Consider the following 18,974-nt stretch of genomic DNA (forward strand, 5'->3'; position numbering starts at 1 on the left):
GGATATATATTTTATTTACTGAATCATCCCTTTGTGTTGTTTTAGATGTTAAAATAAAATTCGTTTGACTGTGAAGTTTCATTTTAGAGATGTACCCATGTGTACAAATTCTGTACATTTTAATTATTTTTATCTAAATGACACTAATTACTTTTTCTTTAGGATCTGGATGACACACATCTTTTTATAGCAGCTGAGATTGTTGAGATATTACAAGATAGAATTGATGAGCTAATGGATCAAATGTCATTTTCAATTGTTGAAAAATAAATTATTTCATATCTGAGTAAGTCTAATCCAATTGCACTGTTAAGGAAAAAAAATTATAGTTTTTATTGGATACATATAAAAAGGTATTATATTTATTTTTTTTAAAGCTATCAATGTACACAAATTTAAAATGAATTAGTTCAGACGTCTATCTAATGTGTATCTAAATTTACTGACACTTAAACAGTGTTATAAATGAGTTGTTTTTGTTTTTTTTTTCAGTTTCAGGACTCAGTATTGTATTATTGTTATTACTATTAAATTCTCATCCTGAGTGCTTTCAACGAACATTACTATACAAACTAAAACTATTATTGACATTTTAAAAAAAAGTTAATATTACATTATCTCACACAAACAAACGGAAAGATGGATGAACCTTGTGAGAATGTTTTATCAGAATTGAACTTGAAGGCCACCTTGGCCCAGCTGGACATTACCCCACAGCTTATGGAGTATTACTTGAGCCTAAGAAGAACATTGACCCAGCACAGAGACGAGGGTGTTATTATTTGGTGTGATCCGAGGGACCCTGTCATGGTAGCTAGACTTGCTGAAACTCACTGGAAACCTTCAATAATGCTGAAATTACCAGACTCTGTGGGTGAGGACCATCTGGGTTTCACAAGCAAGCAGACGGCTCTTGAAGATGATGTGGCTGGTGACAAGAATATAAAAGATGAAAGCCTTAAAAAAATATCCAGAGATAAGTAAGTTATCTATTTTTAACATAGCAAATATATGTGGTGATGGCCACTAGTCAGTGCGAAGTTGACAAAAGCTGTGTTGTTATTAAGCTAAATATTTTTTTCTAAAATGTGTCCAATATTATTCTTAGTATTCATTGAGTTATAAAGTATTTTACTTACTTATATTTAGTTCTTAATTTGACTTTTGGTGCATAGTCTCCAGAGAAATCAGTCCCTACCTATTGTCCGCTGCTTTTAGATCTGCCATGAAGGTTTTATTCCATGTTATACATCATTGATTTCTTTTACCTTTTGGCCTCATGCTAGTTCTGCTTCATTTTCTGTAAGGACAATTTTCATGAAATCACAATAACACAATTGTGACAGAATATTGCTATTTTTTGCTTTAAAATTCATCAAAATAATGCAATTTATGCTTTCAATTACATTATTTTATTCTCGATTAGCATTTAATGTTGTAAAGGCAATTGGTATTGTTTAAAGTAAACACAATCTGTTGATATTTAATTGAATTTAGTTTCAACTCATGGCATATCATTACAATAAATAATGTTTGGGAAAAAAATATGCAAAACTTGACATATAGCAATTAACTTTTTTTTTCTTTATAGTGGACACATTTTTTTTAAATATATAGTAACATGTCAAGGTTTTCAAAAATGTAGAGTCAAGACTTCAGTTGGATACTTTGTCATTTTAGCACATTTGATTAATTAGTGTTTTGCTGTTTTCAGTTGTGTTTACTGTCTCCAGTTCTGTGTTTTGTGTGTAATCAATAGACTATATGCTTTTCTCTCTCTCTCTTTTTTCATCATTAATGTTACTCTCTAACTCCTCAATTAAAAAGGCCAGGAATAATTTTTTTTAAAGTAACCTCTCTTAAATGATGATAAATAGGGCTTTTTTTTTTAAAGTAAATATTTATTTTTTGTTATTTTTCAGTGAGGCTTTTGTCTGTGGTGTTCATGGATGCAATGCCATGTTTTCTTCAATAGCCAAGTAAGTTACTAATAATCATTTAGCCATGATGCTCATATTTTATCTACCCTAAATATTTTCAGCTTATCTTTATGATTGCCAACTATGTCAGGCAAAATGGTTCTAAAATAAACTTTTCACAGCTATTTCCATTTTTTAACTTTTTCTTTATTTAGTTGTACAGAAGCACACTTTTGTGCCTGCCTGATGTTAGTTTCTTTTTTACAGTCAAGAAGCTTATGACCAATAAAAGAACCAGTGTAATGCCTTATAAATTTGTGAACACATATTTTTTTTTATTTCAGTTATGAAAGTCATTATTCTACAAATCACATCTTCCGCTGTTCTGCTTGCAAGAGAATTTTTGTCTCAAATTTTCTTTTAGATGTGCACATAGAAGAGAATCATGACTCTTACTTTAAGGCTTTGAGCTCCAGAATACCCATGGTGAGAGATTGTTTTTATTTATTAAGTGAGAACCTTTTAGTTCCAGAATACCCATGGTGAGAGATTGTTTTTATTTATTAAGTGAGAACCTTTGAGCTCCAGAATACCCATGGTGAGAGATTGCTTTATTTATTGAGAGCTTTGAGCTCATAGGTTATGCTTGCCTGTTAGTGTACTGTAAGCATCTTCCTTTTTTTGTGGTGTATTATCTTTTATTATCAGCACTGATTAGACATTTGAGAAGAAAAGAGATAACTAGAACTTTGGACAAACAAAAATGGTAGTAAAACTCAGATCATGAAATTTATAGCTGTACTCATTTACAAAATTTTTTCACTGAAAAATTTTGATTATAATAGGTGTATTAACTTCAAAATCACCCTACATATATTTAAATGTGAATCATCTAGGCCAGGGGTGGGCAACCTTTTTCTACCGAGGGCCGCATTAAAAAAATCTGGGGACTGGCGGGCCGCGTAAATTATTTTTTTTTTTACTCCCAATTGAGGAATTACAACAACAGTTAGCAATTTCTTGAACTAATTTTATGAATATTTTTTTAAATTTTGTTATTGTCTTTTTACATCACATTTCACCACAAATGTACAATTGTACTTAATGTGAAGCATTTAACTGTTTACATCCGTGCATAATGTTCTGTAACTGTAGAACTAGCTTACTAGTTGTTTTGTTCCTGCGACTGCTGTCAAATTACAGTCAGTGAGCATCGACCTGTTCTAACACTTCATAATTTTCAAACAAACGAAATTTCACAGATGAAATAGGTTCCGAATAATGTGACAGCTTCGCAGCAAATTTTTCTTCAGTATGGGAATACAGCTTCTGGCAGTCATGAAACTTCTATGGAAGAACTCACTGGAATTACTCTTTCAGGTCATAATTTGCTTGGAGGTATGTCATCTGGAGCTAAATCAGCTTCTGCATTAAATGGTGAGCTGATGGTATTGAAAACTAGTTCCAAGATCTTGACGTCTTAAAATTTGCTTTCAAATTCCACAATCAAGGAATCCAAATAAGTCTTATAATTTCATCCATTTCACTAGAAATAGTTTCACCTTTCAGCTTAGGAAAATGATAAGACCCGACTTCACTCGCTGCATCAAGAAGTGGAATAACTTTGAAAAGATTTAAGATGCAGATACATTTCATTTGCAAACAAAACATTGCAATGTCTCCAATGATAAACATGAAGTCTGTCTTCAACTCTTCATTAGAAATATTAGTAACAAAGTCACAATCAATGTCCTTCGATGAACCTAACTATTTCTTCCTTGAGATTCCATATTCTTCTAGGCCAGAGGATACTACTGTGTTACCGAACATCGGAATGTTTTGTTTCCAAATCTTCAAGTACTTCTCGGAACTGCCAGTCATGGCCGGCAGATAATTGAAGGTCCCTTGGCAAAGTGAATTTGGTGGCCTCAAATAAAAAAAAAATTATGTAAAAAAGTGACAACAGTAAAATTATTAAATTTATTAAAAACCTATTGTACTTCAACAATAACATTGAGGACAAGTTTCGCTATTTCTTCTCTAAAATAATAAGAAGGATATCAGTGCAAGGCCCTCACCAATTGGTGACCCTAAGCACTTTGTCTATGCCTAAGGCTGGCTCTGTGCCAATAATAAGATCATCGAGAAATCAATTCTAACAATATATTTGATTTTCAATGCTTTATTTTATTAAAAAGCCTGTTTTTCTTAGTCAAAGCAAGAGCTCCATTAATTGTTACACTTGCCATCTTGTACAAGCCGACCCAACACTTTCAACACAGTTTCTGATAGAATTGAATAAATACTGGCTTGTGTTTGTCTTTGACTGAATGTTTCGAAATATTGCAATTAAGAATAATCTTCGTTTACTTTAAACATTTTAGAGTGACGATTAAAGACAATGTTTCTTTAGCCCTTCATGATAAGTGATAAGAATCAGAAGTTTCAATTATTTCTAGATCTATAGATATTTACAATTATTTATATAAATATATTTGCATTTTTATATGTGTAATGTGTGGTAACACCTGATTTCTTTAAGCGTCGGCGAGCCGCATAAAACACTTTGGCGGGCCGCATGTGGCCCGCAGGCCGTAATTTGCCCACCCCTGATCTAGGCTGATTGAGCAGTCGATGCCTTTTTTTATGTTTTCATACATTTTTTATTATTATTTATTATATTCAAATAATGTCGTTTTTTTTTATATATATATATTTTTTAGTATCGCTGTTTGGTTGAGAATTGCACACAGAAATTTCAATGTGATGCAGATCGCCAAAGTCATCTAGTTGAGCAACACAAATTTCCTCACAAGTTTTCATTTCACAAACCCATCAAATCAAAGTGAGTATTGCATGCAAGACTTTCCTATTGCTGTTATTTAGTATCATTAGAGTTTTAAAATCCTTTGATGCAGATCCAATTGTGGTAGCAATCATGAACTCAATTGGCTGAAAGAGTAACAAATTATTTTAAAATAGGGAAATTAATACTAAATCCATTAATGCTTTGTGTAAGGGTTAGGTTTAAAATATGTGCAGATGCTAGGGAATCCATTGGGACAAGCTAGTAAAAGAAAAAAATAGCTAATGTGGTGAAATTAAAAAAAAAAGTATTCAAAAAATTGACCAATGCTGTGATGAACATACAACTTGTTTAATGGAGTAGTTAACTATGATGAGAAAATTCAATTAGTCATTCACAAAGACATGCTTTACAGTAATAGGCATATATTATACTGATTAACATGGTATAGCAATTACAAATGTAAGCACACCTCTTCTGTCAACTTCCATATGACACTAGGCCAACATAGCCCCCACAAGGTTAGCTAACATCCACCCCATGCAATTGCTGCTCTATAGAAATTTTAGTAGCATAACGGATAACAGTACTTTGAACCCAACTGATTAACAACTTACCCTCAAAAGGTACAATGCAACACCAAAGTGCAAAGCCTCTGCAAACACAGTACTAAAAAGAGCAGCAAAGAAATTAAGGGCACACTGAGTCTTTAGCAACAGCACTTAAAATTAAATGCTTCCTGTGTTTGATGTGCCAATAAGTGGGCAAAAAGTACACATTTGTAAGACTTCAACTGTGCACACACTTGAATCCTGGAAAAGTTGTTTGCTTTGTTGTTTTTTTTTAGGGGGAGATTTTTTAATTAGTTGCATTTATCCTTATGGAAAAGTGTATATTTAATTGGATTTTTAAAATAATTAAAGATCTAACAATATGCTTAAACTGCTGAAAAAAAAAATTTTTTTTAAATACCTATTCATAGTAAGGGAAAACAATATTTATATCTAGACTAGATCAACTCTAAATCAATGAATAACAAAATATTTGGAAATGTGGCATATATAGTAAGTAACCTGTGTTCTGGCAACTCACATTTGATTTAACAGACCTGCAGCTCAGTAAACATAAGTAGCTCACCAACATAGCATAGAATAATATGGAATTCAGACTAACCCCCTTTTATGTACATGTATTTTTTTGCACATTTTATAGACCTCAGCAGCTGGAATCTAAAGACCTGACAGAAGTGGATCATGATATTTTGGTGTCTTCTCCTACTGAATCTTTGATGCAAACAGAGGACATCAGCAAACCTGAAGCAGAAAAGAACTTCAGTTCTACGACTGCTAAAAGCCAAAGGTAAATAGATGATTGGTATAAGATAGTTTCATTAATTAAATGATCAGAGATTTGATTTCTTGAAGAGAAGAGACATTGGAGTATTTTTTAATCTTAGATGTCATAGCTTGAGTTACCCATCTCATAATAATTACTTTGTCCTGTTTGCAAAAAAAAGTTAAAGGAGAATTATCAACAACTGCATCTCAAAGCTAATATTTTAATATTTTTCTTTTATTTATATATATATATATATATATATATATATATATATATTCATGATGTAATTTACTGATGCACCTTTGATCAAGTATAGTATGCTGTATTTAAATGCTTTTATTTTAAGTAACAAATTTTATTCAGCCAGAAAGCATTTACAAATGTTAATGGTTTACATACAATCCATATCTACTTTCTTTGGATACAATTTAGCAAAAATAGAACACTTTTACTTATGATTTTGTTGCCTTTTTGGATCTTTGTGCTTGTAAGATAGTATTTTTTATATCATCCGGTAATTTCACACCTTTATGAATAGTAAGATAATGTTTTAAATTTCAGAAACATAACTTAAAACTGGAAAATATTAATTTTGTCCTAGAAAATTAGTCTATAGATTAAAAAACTAAAACAAATTAATTCCACTTATCTTATTCATGGCAAACCAGTAACACAGACTAAAAACGCAAAATACCTAGGTGTTATAATAAATGAAAAACTGTCATGGAATCCACATATTGATGAAACTACAAAAAAATCAAACAAAGCATTAGGATTTATTAAAAGAAATTTCTATAAATCAAATAAGAACATAAAACTAAAATGTTATTTAACCTTGGTTAGGCCAATAATAGAATATGCATCCTCTGTTTGGGACCCCTCAACTCAAGAAAACATTAAGAAACTAGAACAGACACAAAATAGAGCAGTGCGATTCATAACAAACGATTATTCACATTTGACTAGAGTAACACCTTTAGTAAAATCACTAAATTTAGAAAGCCTTCAGGACAGAAGGCTCAAAAGTAAAGTAGCAATAATACATAAAACACTGAACCATAATCTTCAAATACAAAAACAAAATTTAATAAAATACTCTGAAAGACACAAAGATAAAGGCACATTCCTCGTCCCATATGCTAGGACAAATTTGTACAAATACTCCTTCTTCCCTAGTGCTATTAGAGCATGGAATGGGTTGCCTGAGCTAGCCAGGAAAACCAGTGACTTGGCAGAATTTAAGTCATTGGTTAATATGCATGACTAAATGCATGACGCGTAGGACGTAATCATCTTCTTTTTTTAAAGTAACGTCTGTATTATATAAGAAGAAGAAGATAGATTAATTTTTTTTTGTTTGTTTGTTCTAGGGTGCCATCAGCAATTTGTTTTGGTCGAGGATCTAAGAGAGCTTTCAAAAACAGGTCCAAAAAACATCAAGACTATCAGTGGTATCATGCAGGGAAAATGGATGTTGATACGACAGTCAACATAGAGAATATTGATTTTAAGGATTTAAGTGACAGCATTCCAAATATTGCGTGATTACCACTTTTCCTACCATATGGCCTTTGAATCGTTTTTATCAGAGATGGTATTGGCATTCTTACATTCATGTGAACAGTCCTCACACATACATTCTGCATAGATTAATGAAAATGAAATTCTTTATTCTGTACATTTGTGTTATGTATCTAGGTTACTTTGTATTGTATTGGTTTATTGATAACACAACTCCTGGGTTGAAAATATTTACTGCTGCCTTATAAAGACATTAGCATTGCAGTGTCATTCTTTGCATTGCCTTTGCTTTTTTTTTATTCATCTAATCTTGACAATGAAAATATTTTTGAGTTGAATTTTTTATTTGTTGTCGAAATATAATCTCATTTGCAATAATGTAATTGGATTAGTTCAAAAATTAAATTAAAAACTTTATGGCTACTGTTCTTTGTTAATTTTCATTTATTCATGTTGTAAAGATGTTCTATTTATGGCTTTAAAAAGTTTCACGTTTGATGGGTATTGGTCCCTGTGATATAATTAAAATTTCAAGTGCATATATAAGAAGAATGATCCACACAATGTTTTTTTATAAGTTTGAATGAGGGGAACAGAAGAGAACACTTTTCATTAGATAATATCACTGCCATATTTTATTCTTTTCTTTTTAGTATATAGCATACCCACAAGTGGATTTTGTTTCTTCATTAATATCCAGTGTTAAATATAAAATTATATAACTATTAACCTTCAAATATATTTATGGATTACTATGATTGTGACATTCAATATGCAAAAACATCCAGCATGCTTCTTTAACTGCTAACTTGAGTGCATGACTTTTAAGTGTTACAGCATTTAGTAGTCACTCTACACAAATACTTTACAGTGAAGTTTTTTTTTTTCACTCAGTTTTGTGCTTGACAGGCTGGTAGTTCCTTCTTTGTGGTCAAAGATATTGATAAGCACAACCTTATTATGAACTCGAAGACGGCTGTGGAGTCCGATCTTCATTTTCAAAAGCCAATTACATTCAAAGCATGCATCTTAGTCTGAAACACTGGCCCTTACGGCTTCTCACCAGTAGAAACAAGTATGAGTTTGTATTTCCTAGTCATGGGTGCTGATTCCATGTTCCTAGAGGATGTTTTTATCTTTATATCACCTGTTACGCCATTGTTTGGTACAGTAAAAATGGTTCATCACTGCCCTGGTCATGCTAAGTGATGATGTATTTTTAAAAAAGAAATTTGAAAACAAAGCTTATGTAGGGGGGAAAGAACCATAAAATCACAATATCTCTCCTACCAATTGGTCTGAATCCTTTTCTATGTTAAAATTAATTAATTACCACTGACTGATTAATATCAGGGGTATTGTCTCTCTACACAAGACTTATCTCCCCTTGTCTTTGAAATATTATTCTGTACACAAGGCTTATCTCCCCTTAACCTGGTAAGTTTTTCTATTTAAAAACAAAATTAATACATTAAGACTAGATCTAATTATTAACAAGGTTACAAAAGACAGTTTGTGTGGAAACACAAACTCAAAATCGGCCCCCGAAGAGGTCCACCCAGGCAGGCTTCAATATTTTCAGAAAGAACATCCAAATAAAATTATATCAAAGACAAATGAGAGATAAGAATGGAGAAAGTAGGTTAACGGATCTTGTGTAGTGCCCCAACGGTCCCGCAGATCAAAGCATAGGTGTAAGTGAATGTAAAGTTAGATGTGAACCTGGCCTAACTAGTTCCCCTTTTAGACCTTGTGGTCTATAGGGCAGATGATGTAAAGTTCATCTGTTTTTGTGGTCTACGGTTAGCGAGGGTGTCATGTAGCCAGCACAACCACCAACCGCCTATACTTTTCCCCAACTAATGTCAGGTACCCATTAGAGCTGAGTGGACTCAGAGGCGCCCAAAGATCCCAAAGTTGAAAATCTCAGTCTTCACCAGGATTCGAACCCGGGACCCACGGTTCGGAAGCCAAGCGCTTTACCGCTCAGCCACCGCGCCTCCCCTGGCCTAACTGATGTCTTATAATTGATCTAATTGTTTTGAAAAGGCTCAATCTCTTATTCGAATCCTCCAAAAAAAAAAATTAAAAAAAATTTCCGCAATAAAAAAAAATGTTTAGAAAAATGGAGTTTATAAGATTACTATTCAGTTTAAATTAGGTCTAACTTATAATGCATACTAATTAGCTTTTTCTCTTTAAAAAACTGCTTGCATAACTGATTTTAAAAATTAGATTTTTCGCTTTAAGAAAAAAAAAAGTAGCCGTTGCATCAGAACTTTGAATGGTCTAAAATATTGTGATGTCGGATTTTCAATATCTTTTCTAGTTTACGAGATCTAAACGGGACGGACGGACAGACATTTCGCACAAAACTAATAGCGTCTTTTCCCCTTTCGGGGGCCGCTAATAAGTAAAAAACATTTTTTTATTGTTTCAAGCTATGTTTAGGCCGCATGCGGCCCTCTCGGCCACCTAAAAAATCATCAAAATAATGTTAAACTATTACGCTGGAAAATAAGAGATGACAAGCTATTTGAATTGAAAAATAGTATTTGCTAAACTGAACAACGAGAGTGAGCTGCAGTGAAAGCAAACTACATTTTGTCAAACTTAATTGCAAGCCATAGCAAATCATTTAGTAAATGTGATTTTATGAAGGAGTGTGTCGTGAAAGTCGAAGTAATTCGTCCAGATATGGTGAAATCATTCAAAGAAATAGCGTTAACTAGGAACAATGTGGCAGAATAAATGACATGTCATTCAGATTGCTTGAACAATTAAAGAACAAAATAGTTGATTTTGAATTATTCTCATTGGCTCTCAACAGTTATAACGGTTATAGCACAGTTGGTTATATTCATAAGGGCCTGTGACAGGAATTTTGAGATACATGATGAGCACCAACCATGAAATGAAATGATTTTGATGCAAAGCTGCTTGCAAAAATAAGAGAGACCTGATGCTAATTTTAAATTTGCTCATTTTCAGTGCATCATTCACCAAAAAACATTCTGCGCACACCAATTACAGTTCCAGCATGAGCTAAGACCGGTTTCATTCGCTCTCAATTTTATTCGTACCGTGGTTTTAATTCTCGCCAATTTTCAATGTTCCTTTATGACATTGGGCACGAATTTGATTGTGTTCCCTACTACACAGAAGTCCGCTGGCTCTCATGTCAAAAAAGTATTGCAGAGATTTTTGCTCTGCGTGAGGAAACTGTATTGTTTCTGAACATGAAAGGTGAACTTGTTGAACATTTCCAATATGACGAATGGGTTCGGAGTTTAGCATTTGCAGTTGATCTCACTGGTCACCTGGAAGACTTGAATTTGAAACTTCAAAATAATAACAACATTGTCACAACTGAGTCACGACTGAATGTGATGATAAGAAATGGTTTTAAAAAAAACGTGCCAGGAACTATAAAGATTAAATACGGCTGCAACATTTGGTATATATGTCTTACACCTGGAATCGTTAGCAGATGCTTTCAATGACCGTTTTCGTGACTTCGTTTCATAGGAACAACAATTTTCTAATAGCACTAGGGAAGAAGGAGTATTTGTACAAATTTGTCCTAGCATATGGGACGAGGAATGTGCCTTTATCTTTGTGTCTTTCAGAGTATTTTATTAAACTTTGTTTTTGTATTTGAAGATTATGGTTCAGTGTTTTATGTATGATTGCTACTTTACTTTTGAGCCTTCTGTCCTGAAGGCTTTCTAAATTTAGTGATTTTACTAAAGGTGTTACTCTAGTCAAATATGAATATTCGTTTGTTATGAATCTCACTGCTCTATTTTGTGTCTGTTCCAGTTTCTTTCCTGAGTTGAGGGGTCCCAAACGGAGGATGCATATTCTATTATTGGCCTAACCAAGGTTAAATAACATTTTAGTTTTATGTTCTTATTTGATTTATAGAAATTTGCAGCCAGAATTCTAACTATGTTGGCAAGCACTGATCTCTGTGAGCAGTTTATTTCTATAATGAAAGCTACAAAAAGACCTCACCGTTCGAGATTATCTGATCAAAATTTGTCATCAGTGATGAAAGTGTCAGTGGCAAACAAACTTCAACCTGACATTAATAAACTTGTATCCCAGAAATGATGTCAAGCATCAGGACAAAGAAAATAATGCTTAATCATAGTAATTTTTAATTACGAAATATTACTGTAAATTTAGCTAACTAAGGGACAGGTATGCCATTAATAATTGTATTCTATTGTATTATTTCTAATTTACATAAAACTATTAGGATGTTTTGCAACAGATTTTTTTGCTGCGGCCGCTCAGGTCATAGTAAGTTTTTTTATGTGGCCCACACACCTTAATGAGTTTGACATGTCTGCATTAATTGAACAATTGAATAGTTCATTTCCTATCTTCTGGTTTAAATACTAACACTCCAGTAGCATAGGAAGATTAAAAGATGTCAGGATGTGTGTTCACAGTTTTTATTTCTATGACCTCTGTAGAGAGTGGCAGGATAAATGCACTTGATAGTATCCCATAATAAACAGTATCAACCATTTAACGTTGCGCTCACGCTGTTGCCACGTTTGTGATTAATTATTATAAGGTGACCAGTCATCCCGACTTAGGCGGGACAGTCCCGCTTCGGACAGTTTGTCGTGCATTTCATAAAATGTCCGGCCAATGTGCCGCTTAAAAAAAAAAAGTCGATCAATGTCCCGCTTTTATTTTAAAATCTTTCTACTAGTAACTTAAAAGTAGGCCTACTGCATTGCAGCGTTTCCTTCTCGATCCTTATTTCATGCTCTCTGCTTAGCGGGCTCCTGTGTTAAAAGCCTGGATAGTGCTTTAAGTGCTTGTTGTTCCGCATGTTTCTCGCTGATTGTATTGATATCATCCCAGCATACATTATTCCTTGCCTTGGCTTTCCTTTCTGTTTAAGTCGATGACAGGGTAAGAAGTGTCGGAGACAAAATGAAAATCGAAGTTTATAGGGAGCTACAGGCAGAGTGCCCGGTTATAAAGAAGGCAAAAAAAAACAACAACAACATCGTTGGAGTGCGATGCTAGAAATAGTGATCAGTTTTCTGTCGCACGTGTGGATAAAACCAAACATCTGAATGCAGATCGTAATTTTTAATTGGAAGCTCCTTGTAGGCCTCCATTAAAGCACTTCTCCAGCATCTTAATATTTGTCATTTGCAGCCGATGAAGCTACCTTCACCTTTACCTTCACCTCTCATACAGTTTTCCATAAGTGAAGCAGTAGACTAGTAACTACTAGTGATGCCTAGTTATTTTTGACAGTGTTTTCGGGTGCTTCGAGCCTAAAATAAAATGAAATTGTTTTCCCCTGATGATACAATTCTTTGTGCCACGCTTCGCTGGGGAAAAAAAAAGCAAATTCATTCATTTAGAATTTAGAAGAATTTTTGATTATGGAGATACCAGGTGGTTAGCTCTGAAGTCTTCGGTGGAGCGCACCTTCGATATGGGTCACGGAGGTCACGGGTGGAGAGACTATTTAAATGGTCTCTCCACCCGTGACCTCCGTGACCCATATCGAAGGTGCGCTCCACCGAAGATTTCAGAGCTAACCATCTGCTTTGAAATCATGGAAGGCGCGGTGACTGAGCGATAAATCGCTTGGCTTCCGAAATGAGAGGTGAAGACTTGGATTTTTAATTTTGAGATCTTTGGGCGCCTCTGAGTCCACCCAGCTCTAATGGGTACCTGACATTAGTTGTAGAAGAGTAAATGTGGTTGGTCGTTGTGCTGGCCACATGACACCCTCGTTAACCGTGGGCAACAGAAACAGATGACCTAAAAGAGGAATTTTGAAATCATATTTCTTTTCTCAAAAGAAGTGCCCCGACATAATTTAAAGCTTTTTTGAAAACCCGGTTGCTGAATTGTGGCTGCATTTTATGCACAACTTTGCTGTCATAATCCACGCAGCAGTTCTGTTTATAGAGGTACATAATGTCAGTGCTCTTGAAATATCTTCTGTCATTGACGAATTAGTTCAGAAATGCGCGAAAAGAAGCATGACAACTTGAAAAGGTTCCTCTTATGGGATGACGCGAGCTGGTTAGAAAAAGTGATGTAGTGGCTACAATCGTAAACTTATATTAAAGTTTGGCCCAGTGTATCAGATAAAGAAGCGGCTATTCGCCAGGTTAACGCTTCATGTGGATATTACTGAGAGATGATCTCTCTTGGAAAACGTTTCAGTTAGCCTGCTATTATTTAAATTATTGTGTCTATAGGCCTACGTTGTGTTTGTGTGTGTACATTCTGATGGATTGTACTAACTTAATTCTAAGCTGTTGAAAGGAATAGTGCTCGAAAAAAGATTAAAGTTTTTTTTTTTTTTTTACGTCCCAAGATCGACATGGTCCCGCTTTCGCTCCTAAAATATCTGGTCACCTTAATTTATTCGAATTTGTATTCAAGATGTTTGCTAACGTTAAAGCTAGGAGCAAAACAATATAAAACTGAAGAGCTCCTAAAAATGCTAGAAACATATGGTTAGAAATATTTCTTTTGTATTTCTGGGCATAATGCCAACGTCGATAGAGTGTTTTCGCTAATTAAATTAATTAATACACAGTGGACAAAAGAGAAATAAAATTTTCTCTAACGCGGCGATAGGCTTTCTTCTCACACAATGCAATTTGAAGAAAATATCCTTCTTGGAGCTACACGTGTATGTGAGCGCGAATGATGATGTGAAAAGTCGATTGCTCTGAGAAACTAGATATGTAGTTTCATCCCCGGTCATTTCATCTTTGGTCACTTTATCCCCGTTCATTTCATCCTATGGAGTTTTAATTTTAAAATAATGCATTAGTTATTATGCGAACTGAAATACTTGCCCTAGCATGACTTTAGCCTTTTTTTGATTTCATTCATAAAAGAATGCTACCAACATAGGAAAAGTAAATAAACTCATCAAGATTACATAGATCTATCAATCTATGTGATATTAAGATTGTCTCAGTCAGTATTGAAATTGTTCAATATAAATAGAATGTTTAGTTAGATCTAGATTCTAGAAGTCCAAAATAAAAGTAGAGTAGCTGCTTAGCTAGTGACGGTAGTCTTTTTTAGATCTAGATTAGAGATTCACTCAGATTCTTTGTGATATAATATTATAATCTATTCTAATTCTTAAAATTCTATTAGTAGTAGTATTACTATTAGTAATTAGATCTACTTAGAATTATCTAGTTAACTTAGTATATCACTATAATTATAATAACTATATGCTTACTTACTAACTTAGTAGCCAAGTAGGTAAAAACTAAGTAGGCTCAACAAGACTGCGGCGGCGACTGCCTAGATTTAGATCTACTCTGGACTCTAGTAGGATACTAGTCTGTTTAAATATAAGTTATAACGTATAATTAACTGGTCTCTAGACACTACTTTAACTAGATTTTCTAGACTATTTTTTTTTATCTACTAGATCTAAATCTATTTAGATTTTTAGATCTATATCTACTAACTTTTAACAGATCAAACACTGAACAGTCCACAACAGTGTTTGTGTCCAATTTAGATCTCTAGATCTGCTCTCTAGAGACTGTCTAGACTAGTAACAGGTACAATCTGTTAATTAGAATTTTCTATTTTATTTTGTATTATTGTAATAGTAATAGGATTATAATGCTATTAAATACAAAAATAAATAATTATTCAGATGCAACACATTTAATAATAATTTACAATATTTGATTAGTTCATTGCATACTTCTTTTTTCAGTTGTATACAAATGAAGCAAGAAGAAGCTGTTGCCAAGCCAAAAGGCATTGGACTTAATCATGGTGCCAAATCTTTACTTCGCAATGTCATCCGTCACACAGATACGCATAATAGGGTATGTACAATAAGAACACACATGATGACGTCTCTTTTAAGTACACATACTGGGGCATATATTAATACATATAAAAGAGTATAGATAGACACACATGAAAAAGTGACCTGCACACATAATCAAGTATGTATGTCACAGTCATAATTAAAAGTAAAATTTCTAACTATCAGTGGATTTGAAAATGAAGCATCAAATTATAGCTCCACCATTCCCCACTTCAATCCCAATAAATTATTATAGGTTGTTTTTTTTATTTTTAGCAGGCATTTTAAATTTTACTTTGAAATTCTTTTTTATAGACTTGCCTATTGGTTTGGTTTGTTAATTTTTTTATTTTTGTGTATGTGTGTGTTTGACAAATAGTTCAAAGAAGAAGCTGCAATGTGGAATCTACACAATAAGATCAAAAGCAGTCAGGCTGACAGTGATGATGAATCAAGAAGAAAAAAAGAGCGAAGATCTAGAAGTGATGGAGGACATTTTTTTAAGGATCAGGACATACAAAACTCATTTCTGTATGATGAAAGGTAATGTCATATTGAACTCTGTATGATGACATCTTTGAGCCAATGCTTTTTAAAACTACTACTTTACCTTGAAATCATAGACCACCTTTACATTCATAATAATAATTTAATTTATAGCAATGTTAAGACATAATGTTTGACTTGGCATTATTTATGACAATGAAGTGTCAAAGAAATATAAAAGATGCAATTTAAAAAAATACATTTTAAGGCATAGCTAAAATTAAAAAAGAAAAGAAATTTCTCAGAATATTTAAGATAATTTATAACAATCGCTTCTGGAAGTGAGGTAAATTAAAGAAATTTAATGACCCACATAAGCTTGTACTAGACAGGTATAAAGCATATTGCAGTACTCAGGGACAAGGAAATAATAATGGAAGTTTATTTATTATGACACACAGTCAACCCTTTGATTAACATACACCTGATTTTTCTGCCAAACCTCTTCCCAGACCAATAATACATCTTAGCAGTGTGCAGAGCCCTAGGCAAGTGTTATATCAGGGCCACAAATATTTGCTAAATTGGCTGGACGTGACAAAATGCTCCCTGTATAGTGGGGTCATTGGGCCTGGGGCTTGGCCCCACTCACCACCCTCTAAGTCTATCTCTGAATACACTTCCCAGTATTGCTTCAGGTCCACATGCCAGTTATCAGGAAGGATGAAGGACACCTCTCTTTCTCTAATTCTATGTTCACTAGACTCAGTAGTGACTCCTTTGCATTATCCATAATGTGTTCTTGTGTCTAATTCTAAATGGTGCACTATATTGTGCAGGGTGGTAGAGATTACAGAACAGAGTTATTACAACATATCAGACACCAGAGGCACCTGCAATGTTTCGACATGATTGACCCGAGTCAATTTTAAATTGTCATAGACAACTTCTTAATATATCTTGCATCATAGTCCAGATGTTTTTTTTAGTTCAATGCATCATAATCCAGATGTTGTTTTAGTTGAATGTTTCATAGTCCAGATGTTGTTTCTTGTTTTAGTTGAATACAGGTATGAATGAAAGAGAGAAATACTTTAATATATCTTGCCCTTGTTTACTAGAGAGGAGATGGACTGGAGGAGTAATGGGACCAAGCGAGCCCACATGGATGATGCTACGGATGGTAGAGGGAACAAGTCCAAAACTGCTGGACAGAGCACCTACTGGCTGAGGCAGCTTCATGACTTTGAGGAAGCTGATCCAGATAGGTGAGTAAACTCCCCTGGAGCAGCTTGAATGTATAGCTTTCTTAAATTTTGTTTGTTTGCCAAGCCACTTTAAATTATTATAATAAATAAAATTAAAATGAATCAAAAACATTATAATGAAATCAAAAGATTCAACTTTTAAAAGACTGAAAAATGAGAGATCTTTTATTTATTGTTTTTTTTTTTGTTTTTTTTTGCAGATGGGGGCATGGTGGATTTAAAGAGCTCTATCCTGAAGTCTACGACAGTGACCGTAGTAACTCAAAGTCTTCTGAGCACAAAAAGAAAAGGAAAAAGAAGAAAAAGAAAGAGAAAAAAGAAACACATTCGAAGAAGCAAAAAAAGAAGAAAAGAAAAAATGATCCAGACCAAGACAGAGGTAGAGTAGAGAAACATAAAGACAAGAAGAGATATTCCATATCTGACAGGGATGATTTATTAGATAAACACAATGATAAACCTAAAGCCCAACAGAAATATTCTCCTTCTGACAGTGAAGATTCCACACATGAACTCAGTAGGAAGCATAAAGTTAAAAGAAAATATTCTCAATCCTACAGTGAAGGTTCTACAAATAAGCATAGCAAAAAACGTAAAGTCAAAGAGAAATATACCAGATCAGATAGTGAAGAGTCTACAGATGGACACTCTTCGAAGAAAAGAAAGCACATTGACTCAAGTGGCAATGAACATAGGGAGAAAGCTAGGACTAAAACAAAGAAAATTAAGAAGAGAAAACGCTACTCTAAAACTGAGAATGAAAAAGACAGAATGAATGATAGTGATCATGACTCCTAGTACATTGTTATGTATTTTTAGGCCAAGTAGCTGGGCCATTTTAATGGCTTCTAATCATTTTAAATGTGGTCTGTGAATGCATGACATAAGTTTTGATTAATGGTGTTGTGGATCTGAAATCGATTGGAAGATAAAAGAATTTCAACTCTTAGACAACGCTGAAATTAACAATATTCGATTGCAAGAGTTTTTGTAAATTAACTTGTTAAGTTTTGTGACTAGTCTCCTATTTTAAATTCTAGTTTGCAGTGCAAAGTTTTGATGTATGACCATCACAATAAATATAAAAATATAGGTTAGTACTTATTAAGCTAATATTCCTTCACTTATTTGGGGTAAATCAGAAAGATTGATGATATTAAATGTTTAAACTTTGTCAAGTTATCTTTCTTTATTGGATCACATGATATGATTTCTTTTCATAGCTGTCACATTTTCATATTCTTTTGTACAATACATGTGTATATATGTATATATTAAAACGTTTTCAGCTTTGGTATATGACAGATGAGCAATATTGGCAGCTTTGTTTGGTGATGCTGCATATCAACGTAGGCCTATATTTAATGATGTAATGTTGTTATTTTAATGGTATTAGATATGAAGTTTATATTTTATTCATAAACCTAAAATTTGAAATGACCTGAACACTGATCTTACTTTTCTGTTTTCTAGTCATGTGTTGTTGTTTTTTCTTAATCATATTTACAACATCATGTAGCTGTTGTGAAATTGAAATCTTGTTAACACACCCTCCATTTGATCAACACCCAACAACACACCCAATCTTGTAAGCCAATGACGTACCTTTGGGCCTTGGTTCAAGAATTTTAGCTTTGGTCATCATAGAAACTCAGTGGTTTAGTGTGACAGAAACCTAATCCTGTTTGTATCAGCAAGAACAAGTAGAAGTAAAGTACCCTTTCCAAGGCTGGTCATAACAATCCAGAGGCCATCTGTGAAACAGACAGCGCAGGGGGCCCAGTTTG

At 33.7% G+C, this 18,974-nt stretch overlaps 2 protein-coding genes across 3 annotated transcripts; both read left to right on the forward strand.

Moving 5' to 3' along the window:
• Positions 1-492: 492 nt before the first annotated feature.
• Positions 493-8,008, forward strand: LOC106052462 (zinc finger protein 511-like). The gene is made up of 6 exons (XM_056011332.1): positions 493-980; positions 1,923-1,979; positions 2,264-2,405; positions 4,643-4,764; positions 5,938-6,084; positions 7,434-8,008. Exons 1-6 carry the CDS (start codon positions 640-642, stop codon positions 7,606-7,608), a joined length of 984 nt encoding a protein of 327 aa, XP_055867307.1. The 5' UTR covers positions 493-639; the 3' UTR covers positions 7,609-8,008.
• A 6,460-nt stretch (positions 8,009-14,468) lies between these two features.
• On the forward strand, positions 14,469-18,633 carry LOC106052459 (uncharacterized protein NKAPD1-like). 2 transcript variants are annotated; one of them, XM_056010272.1, is made up of 6 exons: positions 14,474-14,568; positions 15,087-15,173; positions 15,335-15,449; positions 15,813-15,976; positions 17,041-17,187; positions 17,388-18,633. In XM_056010272.1, exons 3-6 carry the CDS (start codon positions 15,345-15,347, stop codon positions 17,983-17,985), a joined length of 1,014 nt encoding a protein of 337 aa, XP_055866247.1. In that variant the 5' UTR covers positions 14,474-14,568; positions 15,087-15,173; positions 15,335-15,344; the 3' UTR covers positions 17,986-18,633. The 2 variants fall into 2 exon arrangements, with proteins under 2 accessions (XP_055866248.1, XP_055866247.1); XM_056010273.1 differs by lacking the exon at positions 15,087-15,173 and having other exon boundaries at positions 14,469-14,568.
• Positions 18,634-18,974: the final 341 nt, after the last annotated feature.

This window comes from Biomphalaria glabrata, chromosome 14 (assembly GCF_947242115.1).
Source record: "Biomphalaria glabrata chromosome 14, xgBioGlab47.1, whole genome shotgun sequence".
NCBI lineage: Eukaryota > Metazoa > Mollusca > Gastropoda > Planorbidae > Biomphalaria > Biomphalaria glabrata.